At 41.7% G+C, this 14513-nt stretch overlaps 1 protein-coding gene across 5 annotated transcripts in view; it reads left to right on the top strand.

Annotated features, from left to right (window-relative positions):
• Positions 1 to 14513, top strand: part of LOC107715969 (EH domain-binding protein 1-like) — a 149902-nt gene that overhangs the window by 58847 nt on the left and 76542 nt on the right. For all 5 annotated transcript variants that reach the window (XM_016522246.1, XM_016522249.1, XM_016522247.1 and 2 more), the window contains 2 exons: positions 1093 to 1363; positions 3842 to 4088. In XM_016522246.1, coding sequence (XP_016377732.1) covers positions 1093 to 1363; positions 3842 to 4088 — 518 coding nt within the window. The remainder of the gene's footprint in view (positions 1 to 1092; positions 1364 to 3841; positions 4089 to 14513) is intronic.

The following is a 14513-nucleotide window of genomic DNA, read 5'->3' on the forward strand; positions in this document are numbered from 1 at the left end:
AATTAGAAGTACAAAATGAGGATTTGTAAAGAAGAATGTCGGAGGATTTCGATATAAGCCAAGAGGAGACTGGTTTTCCTTTGCTAAAGTAAGGAAACTTTGCTTCCTTTGCTCCTGTAAACAAATGTTGGTTTTCACGAGACGATCTTACGTCATCCTCCCTGAGCTGCTTCCGTGTACAACTGTTGGCGCAAGCTAGATTAAAGTGATGATTACGTTTTGAATATTTTTCTTACAAAAACGCATCCCGCAGCCGTGTGGGGCACTTTTTTATCATGGATGCACTTTATTTCACTTCTTTTGGACTGATGAACTGCAACACCCGCTGACTGCCAATAAACAGCTTGGAAGATCAAAGACAATTTTTAATATAACTCCGATTGGATTCATCTGAAAGAAGGAAGTCATATACGCCTAGGATGGCTTGAGGGTGAGTAAATAATGGGCTAATTTCATTTTTGGGTGAACTACCCCTTTAAGTGAAAAGGGAATGTTTACTGCAACTGGATTTTGGAAAATCATTCTTAATTAAGATTTAATTATGTAAATGCATTTGATACTAGGGATGTTCAAAACTATTTTCAAATCCAACTAGTCAGTGGGTAGTCAGAACAACTAATTGACTAGTTGGTCATAAAGCTGGCATGAAATGAAAAATCAATTTTTTAAATTCATGTTATAGAGCTTATTGTGAACGATTGATCCATGTATGTTTTATTTAAAATATACAGAAATTATTACAGCTATGACTGTTGATTATGATCGTGAGATTATTCACAATTTTTATTTCAATTATAGTTTCTTTTCATGATTATACATTTAAAGGGGTCATATGATGCGATTTCAATTTTTCCTGATCTGTAAAGTTGCAAAGACTAAAGTCTCAAATCGAAAGAGATTTTCTTTATAAAAGTTAAGAGTCAACCACGCCTACCTAAGAATCTGTAATTATGTCCCCACTGGAAATTCCTCGTTTATAATGGGTTTTAATGTTTTTGTCTCGTCGCTCCGGCCGGGACACGAGTACTGTTATGGTGGACATAATTTATATAATACAGGTGGGCATGTTGCGCATTATTTGTGTATTTCTAGAACCATCTCCCAAGCCCCATGTGCTGTCTACTATCAAAGATCAAGAGCCCGTATTTGATCAGAACACCTCTTATCCCTCAAACCCATTTGATGAGGCTGACACAGATATGGATTCTTCTCAACACGGGAACCCGTTTGACGAACCTGAACCCGAACCCCAGCCTAAAGTATCTCCACCCAGAAGCAGCAAGAGAAAGAACGTCCGTCTGGTGGACATGAGCAAATACCTGTACGCCAACATAACCAGGACAGAGGAGGAGGAGCTAGATGAGTGAGTCAAGGAATTCTGGGATATTCTGTGGGAGGGGCTGTGGGTTACAGCAGATCAATTTAAGTGATTATTTTTGAGTTATCAACACAGTTCTGTAACTAGGGATGTAACGATTATAGATTTTGTTGGTACGATTATTGTCTGAGAAATAATCACGATTTCACGATTATGACGATTATTATGCATTTATTCATTTCACAAATTTATTAATGTTTAAAATCGCATGGACACTCTTTAGATAATAAAGTGTTATTTATTGCTGCCTTTAAAAACAGAAATATCACAGTAACCAATAATACAGCACAACATAATAATAATAAAGACAAACAAATGTCTATCTCTTCAATTGGAATTAAAAAGGTGACCTCTGATCTGTAAACATCCATGTCAGTATTTCCCTTTTGAAAATAACTAATGAAAATGAATCACAAAAGTATTTAGTGTTTTCAGTTTGTACATTTTTTATGTTTCTTTTGGACCTGAGGCAGAAAACTGGAAACATGGTGAAAAAAAAAAAATTCTTGTTGGTTTTTGACTTAAAGTATTGCATAATACTATAAAAGGGATAATATATAACAATGTTAATGAGTATTATTGATATAGGACTATTAACTTTATTTATCCCACAGGGGAAACTATTAATAATGAGGGGAATAAACTGAACTATCATTGTAATCAACTGTCATCCATACATATTCATTTTAATAATTTTTATAATCATATGATTTTACATGTGGCCTGAGAAAATCATGTCTATTATTTTGGTTTGTGAGATCGGAGATCGCACTGCGCACACATACAAACATTCAGGAGGACACAAACTTGTTCTGAACCCTGTCCTGTGACTTTTATTAATAAAATAGCTTAGATACTGAATTGCTACATATTCATCAGCAAGGAGAGGGTAAAATCACTGTTCAACTGTTCTGTTCTGTGCAACAGAAACACTCGGTGTAGCGGAGCCTTTACGATTAATTAACCGTGACATTTTAAAGCGCGGTTAATTGTGAAACCGGTTAATTGCTGCATCCCTATCTGTAACACACAAAATTTGTTCTACTACTGTTCATTAGTAGTGTGTGTGTGTGTGTGTGTGTGTGTGCTTGTTTGAGCGAAGGAGAAAAGCACTTGAGAAGAAAGTGGTGAGCGAGTTCTTTCAGTAGGAACAAGGCTTCTGTTGTTTCCCACATTCTTTGGGCTTGTCTGTTCATCTCTGCATTTCTCTCGTCCCTCACTCACTCACAGTGCTCCAGCAGGGACACACGTTTCCAAACCTGGCATTATATAGAGAACATGAGAGCAGAGGAGGATGCATTTTTAAAGCTGAAGTGTTTCTAAAGGGTTTCATTTTTCCAATGTTAAAATGCTGTCACTTTCTACTACAGCACCTACTGGCCTGTCAGTCCAGTAATGCCAAATTTTCACTGGCACCACCACAAAAGAATTATTTATTTTTATTTTTAGCAGTGCATAAAAAAAAAAAAAGTATATATACACAAACACACACACACTATGTTTAAAAGTTTGGAGTCGGTAAGATTTTTTAACATTTAGCATTACATTTTCAGAATTTTTTGATGAATAGAAAGTTCAAAACAGCATTTGTTTAAAATCTTTTGTAGCATTATAAATGTCTTTACTGTTTTGTTCAGTTTAACAGATCCTTGCTAAATAAAAGAATGAATTTCTTTAAAAATTAAGCTTAGCTTACTGAAAATTACATATTTATATTAAATGTTGTAAGGATGTTGTACATGAGACATAAAAAAAAATTGCCTACTCAGATCTCTCTAATACCTTCTTTTTCTGCTTTCTTTTCACTCTCCTTCTCTCTCTCTCTCGTCCTCTCGTTCACCTCCATTTGTTTTGACTGCACTTTCCACTTCTTTCTTTTCTTAACTTGTTTGCATTGCCGTCAGCTCTTTCCTACCTCCTTTCTCACTCTCACTGTCTGTAAGCTTGTGATACTTTGTGTCTTTAACCTTGTCTTTCAGCTGAATACCTGCTCAGTCTTTTCTCAACTCTGGCGCCTCATTGTGTGTGTGTATTCATGTACATGTGTGTGTGTGCGCCTGTGATGAGTGATAAGCCTTTACACAGCAGTGTATTGATGCCAGCGGACGTCTGTGTCTGCCTGTCAGTGAGCTCTCCGACGAGGCCACAGGTTAAAGTTCATGAGGTGTGACCTCTGGAGCACCTGGTCCTTCTCGAAGTCAGCAGAGCGTTTTATTGGCTAATAATGTTTGCTAATGCCTCCTCTACCTGAAGACAACAACACACACACATTTGTCAGCATAATATTACAGACAAGTGGAAAGGGGTAGAAAATCTACATGTGTTAAACTAGCTAAGTATGCTAAATTGACAATTACCTGTTGAGTGAACGAAAACACAGATGTCCCATTTCTACTGTGATTCACCAGTTTGCTTGTTTAAGCTTTTTTTTGCTGATATGGCAGTTTGTTCTTCCACTCTCAGATCAAACCCATTCTATGAGCCCAGAGCCTCCAGTGCAGCCTCATCTACCGCAGACAGCAGCACCTCAGAGAAGAGCACCAAACGCCGGGCCCCTCTGCCTCCCAGTGCTGGACCCAATCCTGCTGTGACCCCTGGAGGACCTGCACCAAAGACTTCAGCTCCTGGAGGAGCATCCACTCCGCCTTCTCTGGCACCCTCAGCTGTCACAGCTGTGATAGGGAGAGAGTTGGCCTCGTCCTCACCTAAGGTATATCTTCCTCACCACATTATGACTCTTTCATTTCCAATAGAGTATGATGTTAGTGTGTTGTTGTGTTAAAAAACATGCTCTAGTAAGCATGGAAAAACAAATTGGGGAGAAATAGTCAGTTTTTACATCTGGTATTGGTATTAAATAAAATATAATTATCTTTTTCACGTTATCAGCCATCTTTGTTGAGTTTAACTGAGCTTGTCCTAATGCATTCTGGGATTGTGATGCAATGCAGCCTTAGATTTTGGTCAAAGGAAGGAAGAAAAAAAAACACACAAAGTAGTTTATAAAAAAAAAAATTCTTATTATTGTTGATGTGAAAACATTTGTGCTGCTTAATATTTTTATGGAAACCATGACATATTTTTAGGATCTTTGATGAATAGAAAGTTCAAAAGAACAACATGATTTTGACAGAAATCTTTTATAACATTATAGTCTTTACTGTCATTTTTGATCAATTTAATGTGTCTTTTCTGAATAGAAGTATCAATTATGGGTATTTCCCATTACAGGATCTTTATTTTGGTCACTCTTTTTTCCAACAGTGCCACATTTCTTGGTTTCTCCTTTCACTTCTCTTTTTGACATCCAGGACCACTTACTCCATCCCTCTCATCTTCTTTCTGTCCTCTTCCTGCACGCTTCACTCCAAACATTTGAATACAGGCATGTATTAGCTGCTCTGTAGGATCGTTATATATGCATTATGATTCTCTTCACTCAATGCTTTAGTGAGTCTAATTAACTCGCTCTGCGGTCCCTCACTGGCTGAGGGTGTGGGGAGTAGGGTGCAGGGGGCGAAGGGAAGCCCACCAAGTGTGAATGAGAGCGAGGCGTCGGGCTGCTGCAGAGGGGCTTATACATGGCCAGATTAAATCCCCACAGGCCGAGTGTTTTTATTTATGCCTGCGAGTGTGTGCGTTATAATGTAGTCCATATTTAATTATAGCGAGGGTTTTATCACAGCTAGCACTTGTGTGTGTGTCCATGCCTGAGAAGTCCTGCCCAACTTAAACATTTAATTACCCAAATTCAGTGGCCTGTGAGGACACACACACACACACACACACACACACACACATAGACATCAGGAAAATAAGCAAATTTCCTCAGAAACAGAAAGTGGTGTCCAAGTTTCAGCTCATGGATACATGGATTTGTGCTCTAAATTGCCCAGTGAGTGTGCCGCTGGACTCAGACCAGCTCAGTCCAATTAAACATAGAGTGATTGGTCCATCTGAATTATTTCAGTATTCAGTATTTGATCTGAGATGTCACGTTTCCAGCAGAACCCTATTTATTCTGATCATGTGCTCCCTCAATGTCTATCCCTAACGCACTCGGTACGGATTATGATTCCATTCTTTCCCTGTATGCGGAGGTTGTTTCCTCTGAGTGTGGTGTATAAGATGACCTTAGCATGAATAAAGTCAAATGGGATTAACTGGAGACACGCATGCACTATGGCTTCACATTCAGAGTAAAGATATGGGGAGGCCCAAAGGCCTTGTTTATGACTTTTCTATGTGTATTTATGTTGTTGCTAGAGGAACCCCCTTGCATGCTCGTAGACCTGAAGTGAGGCAGAAGGTGCTGGTTGAAAAACAAATGAATAGGACGCTGCGATAATCTCCGAATACACAAAAGAAATGGAAATGTTGAAATTGCCGTAGTTCATGGATTAGAGCAGCCCTGAAGACACACATTCACAGAGTCAATCTGGGGGGCGCATGGTAATGTCATCATGGTTTTGTAAACAATCTGGGATAGGTTTGAATATTGTCTAAAGGGCGCTACCTTTGGTTTATCATCATTCCGCTAACACAGCCTGTTCTTTGAGTAGGGCCCTATGATTTCCGCGATATGGAAAATTCGGATGGAATCCCGGAATCCAGTCATAAAAACAAAATTTACTGTATAACACGGAACGGAATTTGCAACATTTTGGATGGATAAATCAAAAGTTGGTCAGTACACATAAATTAAAACGTGATATGGACTAGTGTCTGTGAATATTAAACTGCAAAAATACTATTTAAATATGAATCCTGTATGTTCTGCTCTGAGAATCACTTCATGAGCATTTGTACCATTTCTTTCGAGAAAAGCGTCTCTGACGTAACCTTGGCTCCCTGAAATGAGGGAACGAGACATCGCATCAGATGCTGACACATTGGGGTAACACCTTTCTCCTAGAAACACTGAAGCCTGATTGAATAATGCTATTGCGATGCAATAGCCAATGGCGTTCAAGCGCGAGAATGGGGGAGCTGCAACGCCCCCTATTTAATGCGTTGCTTGGCGCCATTTCCTTAGAATCTTTCATTTGAATAAGCAAGCTACGAATAACCATGTGCAGAAGTAACACGGCATGTTTGCAATGTCTCGTTCCCTCATTTCAGGGAACAGAGGTTACGTCAGTAACCGGAGATGTTCCCTGTCAATATCGGTCTCTCGACGTCGCATCAGATGCTGACGCATTGGGGAATGTGTCAAATCACGCCGTCTTACTGCAAAGGGTTCTCAGCATAATGGGAGCGGATAGTTCTAATATGCTTGCACATTACTATGTCATATGACAGAGCCATGGTGGTAAGTTGCATAAGCATATATATTCAAGTAATTCTCCAGTGTTAGGCACACATAGACGTGCGATACCGGACCTAGTTGAGCACCATTATCTCAGAGGTTCAGCATATGAATTGGTTAGGCGGCGGCAGCGCCACCTCATTATGACGCTTTTATGCTATCGGACCTAGTTAAAACATGCACCAAAGAGGGGAGGGGCCCCTTACTCAGCCGCTCTAGTGCGTTCATTGAGCAGTACAAGGGAAAGGAAGCGGTAAGCCCGGTGCTTGTAAATGTTGTAACCATAACTCGCCGATGAAAGGGGCCAGTGGCCGCTCAGTGAGTGACAAAAACGGTGACGATCATGGGATATGTAGTGCACATGGCCGTAAGACAGCTCGCCAAAACTAAGCCACTAGCCCCTGTTCATTAATAGAGCGCAGAAATATAATTTAAGTGGACTGACCGGCCTTTACGGTGATTGCAAAAATGAAGTAGCGAGTCCCGGTTCATTACTATAACATTAGGGATATTAAGCTATACCTAAAGCACTGGAATGGCGCAACATAATAGTTCCAATCCGCTGCAACAGGAGTCGGCTTGGGTGGGTTGGGTGGGTCGCTGCCATCGCCTCCCTGTTGTGATGAATGCAGCCTAGCGGACCTAGTTGAAACACCACAGACAAGAACAGGGGGCGGGGGCAACCAGCCACTGCGGCCATGTATTGTAAGTGAAGCAGCATAGCGATTGGTTTGAGTAGCAGCAAATAGCAAACTGAATGGGCTACATACCTTAAGCTTAGCTCTCCTGTACAGACAGAATCCGAGAGGCTAGCGAAGAAACATCCAGATTATAGAATCTGGCAAAAGTGTTAGATGAAGCCCATCCCACTGCAGAATGTCCTCAATGGTTATTCCGTTTACCCATGCCCATGACGAAGCGATCCTCCTTGTAGAGTAGGCCCAAAGACCTATAGGGCACTCCACATTCTGTGAACTGTAAGCCAGAGTCATTGTGTCCACAGTTCAATGGGATAGCCTCTGCTTTGAGATAGGCAGCCCTTTATTGCGGCCACCAAAACAGATGAAGAACTGCTCAGAAAGTCTTAGCTGTCTAGTGCATTCAACATAAACGCGTAGAGCTCGTATGGGACAGAGTGGTTGTGGGGGGGGGGTGCGACTGCTGACAGAGTTATAACCTGGGCTCTGAATGCTCTGAACGGTGTTGAGAGCACTTTAGGGACATAACCCTCCCTAGGTTTGAGAACAACCTTGCCTTCACTGGGGCCAAAATCCATGCAGGAGTTAGTTGACTGAGAGTGTGTATGTCACCCACACACTTCACCGAAGCGAGTGCTAGCAAAAGTGCAGTTTTAAAAGAGAGAATTTTTAATGAAATCGACTGCAGCAATTTCTCCTTATGGAATGCTGATATAGCGGCGACGTATACCTTGAGCATGGAAGGCGCTGTCACCATCTAAGCACTCTTGCAAGAAGGAGAGAATAACTGCAGTCAGGCAATTCACAGGGTCTTCTGTCATTTAATTGCACCAGTTCTCAAAGTCCCTCCATTTATGAACATACAGACCCCTTGTAGAAGGGGCTCTCACTTCAGCAATAATATTCAGCACGCGCTGAGGGAGTGTAGCTACTGGCGAGCTTCGCTGAGCGGCCAGATGTGCAGATCCCATAATTCTGGATTAGGATGCCAGATCGAGCCTCCCGCTTGAGACAGGAGGTCCTTCCTCAATAGGACTGTCCTGGCTGGCCCCGTCAGCAGTTCTAGCAGGTCTGGGAAACAGGGCTGCGTGGGCCATTTTGGCGTGACCAGCAGCATGGTTTCCTCCTCCTCCCTGATCTTGCACAGCAGTTGATGGAGGAGTTTTACTGGCCGGAACGCATATTTAGCATATAGAGAGAGTCGAGGCTCACACCCAGGAATGAAATACATTGCATGGGTTGGAGTTTGCTTTTTTGAAAATTGATCATAAGCCCCAAACACTGTAGGTGGTTGGTAAGCATACGCCTGTGAATGTCCAGTGCGCGCTCTCTGAATGAGCCATATGCAGCCAGTTGTCCAGATAGTTTAGAATGCGTGCTCTGTTCATACGTCGAGGGGAGAGAACGGCATTCATGCACTTTGTGAATGTGCATGGGGCTAATGACAGGCCGAAGGGGAGGAAACTGGTATGCAATTCTCTCAAATGCAAATCTCAGAAAGCGCCTGTGTCGAGAGGCTATCTGGATATGGAAGTATTCGTCTTTGAGATCCACACAAACGAATCAGTCTCCTGGCCAAACTAGCAGGAGGATTTGTTTTAAAGTAATCATCCTGAAAGAGCACTTTGCCAGGGCTCGATTCAGTTGGCGCAAGTCCAGAATAGGGCGGAGCCCGCTGTCTTTCTTGGGAACCAGAAAATAACGACTGTAAAACCCACTCTCACGCTCTTTAGGACAAACTATTCTGCTTTCAGAAACGGGCCGTTTTGAGCGTGAACTGCAGACATCACCACGCCGTTGAAACGAGGTGGTCTGCAGGCAAACTGCAGTGTGTATCCTTTTTCTGTAATAATCATAACCCACCTTGATGCGCTTGGCAGTGGTCTTCATTTTTCTGGATAGAGTGCGAGAGGTGTCATTGTGAGGTGATGTGACAGCTCGTTGGTTGGGGGGCAGAGAACCGTCCGCACAGCGAGTGTGAATGGTAATTGGAAGAGGAAAACAGCTCTTTTTGTGAGGTTGTTTTGTTTTTAATGCACAACAAACAACAGAACAATTCACAACACCCCTGCCTGTTGGGGGAAACGAGGGAAACAGGCAAAGAACTGGGATGGGCAGATTTCAATGCCGGCTCATCTCCGACACTGGGCTGTAGCTTCCTCTTCTTTCCCGGGCAGTCAGGAGCGCATCTGAGTTTTCGGGGCTGGGATTCCTGATGGTCGAGGACCGTGCCATTTAGGAAAGGGGTCACAAGTAGGTCGTGGCTCCTTGGGTCTGAACGAAGGCTCCAGCTCCATCCGTGGTCTAGAGTCGGGGGCTGGCCACAATCTAGATGATGAGCGCTGGGCCGAAGATGAGCGCAAACGAGAGGAGGAGGGGCTCCGGTGCACTTTGGCATAAAATGCTTTATAGCTCTGGACTGTTTCTGAGCCTCGGTGAAGCGCTCCGAGAAGAACTCCACCAAGCTGCCGAAGAGGCCGGTGTGGGGGGGGCGGGGGGGGGTGACAGGGGCGTTAAGGAGGACCGTCTTCTCTGCATCCTTCATATCAGCCTGTGTCAGCCAGAGTAGTGGTTCAAAACAACGAGACTCCCCATCGTGCAGCCGATGGATTGGGCTTTTAACTTTGTAGCTCGCAGGGCAAAATCAGTGGCACTGCAGAGCTCTTTAAAGATTTCAGGATCTGGGCCACGCTCGTCCAGCTGCTTGGGCATTTTGGCCTGGAAAACTTGAAGTACAGCCATTGTGTGGAGGGCTGAAGCTTCTTCGGGAAAAAAGGGGGCTGGCCATTTGGAAGCCCGCATTGTGACGGTGGCCAGGCTAGAGGTATCACTCGTCCAGTCTGCTGCGTTCTGGTTCAGTGGGAGGGGCCCACTCCAGCTCGAGTTCTTCCACTGCCTTTTGATATAATGCAGATGAACTCTTCATCCACATGGGTGGCCTCACTGTGAACCGTCTTCTCTGCATCCTTCATATCAGCCTGTGTCAGCCAGAGTAGTGGTTCAAAACAACGAGACTCCCCATCGTGCAGCCGATGGATTGGGCTTTTAACTTTGTAGCTCGCAGGGCAAAATCAGTGGCACTGCAGAGCTCTTTAAAGATTTCAGGATCTGGGCCACGCTCGTCCAGCTGCTTGGGCATTTTGGCCTGGAAAACTTGAAGTACAGCCATTGTGTGGAGGGCTGAAGCTTCTTCGGGAAAAAAGGGGGCTGGCCATTTGGAAGCCCGCATTGTGACGGTGGCCAGGCTAGAGGTATCACTCGTCCAGTCTGCTGCGTTCTGGTTCAGTGGGAGGGGCCCACTCCAGCTCGAGTTCTTCCACTGCCTTTTGATATAATGCAGATGAACTCTTCATCCACATGGGTGGCCTCACTGTGATGCGATGCAGGAAATCCTCCGTGGGACTGGCGGCCCAATCAATCGAGTCAGATGCAGCGGTTGACATGGTGTCCTCATTTTCTTCATCGGGGGCCCCAAATGATACCAGGTCCTCAGCGCCAAAAGGGGACGGAAGCCCACCTCTGAATACGCCACTGTGGAGGGGGATGGGCCAGGAGAGAGGGAGGCACGTGGGCAATGCGCCAGCGAGAGCTCGCCACTGGACCTGCCAGTTTCTACCTCAGGGTGACGTAGCTTCTTCCTCCCCGGCACAACATAGAAGGCAGAGGAGGACTGCTGTGAGCTGAGGGTTGGCTGCTTGTTGAGCAGGAGGGCTATCCGTGTACGGAGAGCCTTGAGGTTCATCTCCTTGGAATGAGGAGAGTTGAGCTCAACAATTGAGGCTTCCGCGTGGGCGTGGCCTAGGCAAAAGACGAATGAGCCATGTCCATCTGGGAGCTCGATGGGTCCCGTGCAGACGTTGCAAGGCTTTATTGACATTGTCGATCTCACCAGAATGCTTGAAGGGGAAGAGAATAATCCACTTGTCCCGCGATGAATCCATGGCGAGAAAGGATTCTAGCGTGCAGTATGAAGAGGAAAGATTCTGAGGAAATGGCGCCAAGCTACGCATTATAAAGGGGGCGGTGTCGCTCCCACATTTGCGCATTTTAACTCCATTGGCTATTGCAATGCAATAGCGTTATTCAATCAGGCTTCAGTATTTAGGAGAATGGTGTTTCCCCAATGCGTCAGCATCTGACGCGATGTCGAGAGACTGATATTGACAGGGATCTATCGTCATATCATATACAAACAGAAACCTAAAGGTCTTCACAGCAACCCTTCAAAATAAAAGTTCAGTTTAACTTGAAAACACTGTGACAGAAATATATTACTTAATGTAATGATAGTACTACTACTACTAATAATAAAATTATTATTAAAACATAATTTTTAAAGGAATATTTACCAGAAAAATTATTTACCAAAATTTATTTAGCAGAAAAACATAAATACACAACACACTATTTCTGGAAAAAAAAAAAATAATAATAATAATAATAAATTATTTTTCATAAAATCAATTAATTAGAGATGCTTTTGGTTATTAAAATTGAATGAAACTATTAAAATGTAATTCAGAAAATTTATGGAAAACAGAATTGTGTAAAAATAAAACTGAATTTGAGAAAAAAATTAAACATTTCATAGGACCTTAAAAATTTAATTTTTAAATTGCTGTTAAATATTGTAAGTTTCATGATTTCAATTAATTAGACATGCTTTTTGATTAATACAATTTAATTTAACCATTAAAACGTAGAAAAATTTAGAAAAGTATAGAAAAATTTAAACAGAAAAAAAAAAAAGAATTTGGAAAAAATGGATGCCCACTGCTCCGGGTGCGTGTTCACGGTGTGTGTGTGTGTTTGTTCACTACTGACTGATGTGTGTCTGAACTTGGATGGGTTAAATGCAGAGCACAAATTCCGAGTATGGGACACCATACTTGGCCACACGTCATGTCACTTTCACTTAAAATGGCTGCTGTAGTACTAAAAATGCATTCCTACATTATCAACCATTTTTTTCACTTCAAGTTAATCTTTAAAAACAGAAATAATTTAATAACTCTGTAAAATTTGTGAATCACAAAATGAATGTCCATTTTTCATATTGTACATTATAATGCTATGCATTTAACAAAATGTTTTTTAACATGACATGATTTTCCCTCATGTTAAAGGTGCATTCAGTAGTTCTTTAGTTAGTTAAAGTCCACATGAAATCAAAATTGATCATTTACTTTGTTAGCACACATTACTAGGCTTGTGGTGAACAATCAACAATCCATGAAATGTAATCCACAGAAAAAAAATAGTTTGTCTTTGTAACCTTTAGTCAAAATCTGAAAACTTGCTACTCTTCTTGAATGATGTGGACAGAACATCTTTAACCACCTCCCTTCAACCACCAGTCTGCTGCAAGCTAGAAATGCTCTAAAATCAAGCCACATTGTTTTTTTCTTGTTCAGTATTCCATTTCACTCTAAATGCATCACAATAATGAAGTACAATCGATCTCAACTTCCGCTTCACACAAACTTCAAGTAACGATATACCACAATTTTGTTTTAGACACTGCATTGCCATCTATCTACGTGGTTCAGCGTGATTGTCTGTTAGTTTTATGTAAATTACACTTATATTAGTGAGTTTTAGAGAGCGGTCTACAAAATAATTAATTCCCTTACCTTTACAACAAATAAGAAGCAACTTGGGTATCACTACTTCATCTTACTTTCTCTGTCGTCGCCAGATTCGTATAGCTGACCGCCAAGTTTCTTTTGTCACGTAGCTGCCACTTTACATGTAAAAGTGTCAGTAAGTTTTAGTAATTTTCACATCTTATTTTTTAGGATGGAAGAATCTAGATGAATGCACTTGGCTCTCAAGAACTTTGATATATTAGCATTTGAGGATGCTGTTTTTGAAATGGGTGAAGAATTAATCTGGACGAATCAAGGAAGAGTGGAATAGGATGTCTTGGGCTGCGAAAGTAGAAAGGGATGTTCTGATTCACTAGAACATCTTTTTCTCCTCCTCTTTTTATCTCCCTCGTTCCTCTGTCGTCGTTTGTCTTTTCCAGTGAAGCGATTTTACACCTCCCTTCTCACCCCTCGCTCCTCTCTGTCGTTTAACAGCAGTCTTCCACACAGGGACGCACTGATCTGAGGATTTTCATCAGTTCACGCTTCATAAATTATGGTCTGTATTTTAATATAAAGAAACGGCAAACTCAGTCACCGCAAAGTTCTTCAGATTTACATAAAGCCTTCCGGAGTGAGGCGGTGCCGTCTTTAGGGCTAGTTCTCTCACAACCCAGGCTAAAAAAGTTTTGAGAAAGATGTTAGTAACTTTGTGCGATCATTTTCACTTTCACTGTGGCTTTACTTTATCTCCCTTTTCCCCCCAAAGAAATCGTGACTAAATTATTTAGAACAGTAACCTTCCATTTTCTCAGTTTTAGAAAAACTGTTAATACTAACTTAAAAAGAGTTAGTAGAACTAATCACAAGACCAAATTAAATGATGGTGTTCATGACCTGAGAGCCCACAGTGGGAGGGACAGGGCCAGGTTACACTCTTTCATTACACTTCTTTGTTTTCCACTCTCTCCGTCTGATCCAGACTGCAACATAGATAAATTGAAATTAAAGTAAATTAACATTATTTAATTGAGTTCGCAGATGGCAGTGGCGTTTTTTAATTAGTTTGTGTGAACACTGGTGGGTTTTGACTCCACATGGTCATTTCAGTGCTTCTGGTTCTTTTTCTCTGATGTAGCATCCCTCGTTTCAGTGTTTCAAACAGGAATGAGATGTTTAACAATAAGGAATTAAAGAGCAATTTTAAAATAAAGTTGTTGCCTTGAATTATATAATTTGCTTATTATATTGCAAAATAATTATTTTTAAAAATGCAGTCATCTATATAAAAAACATTTTTACAGTATATTTTCACAAATATATATATTTAATTTAATATAAAAAGCATAATTTATAATATGTACTGTATGTGTGTGTGTGTGTGTATGTGCATATATATACACACACACACATACACACACACACATGCACGTTATATACACATATACAGTACACTTTTTTAATATTTGATATAAAAAGTATTTTATATATATATATATATATATATATATACAGTGGGTACGGAAAGTATTCAGACCCCC

The sequence above is a fragment of the Sinocyclocheilus rhinocerous genome, unplaced genomic scaffold (genome assembly GCF_001515625.1).
Source record: "Sinocyclocheilus rhinocerous isolate Xijiao unplaced genomic scaffold, SAMN03320098_v1.1 scaffold749, whole genome shotgun sequence".
Taxonomy (NCBI): Eukaryota; Metazoa; Chordata; class Actinopteri; order Cypriniformes; family Cyprinidae; genus Sinocyclocheilus; species Sinocyclocheilus rhinocerous.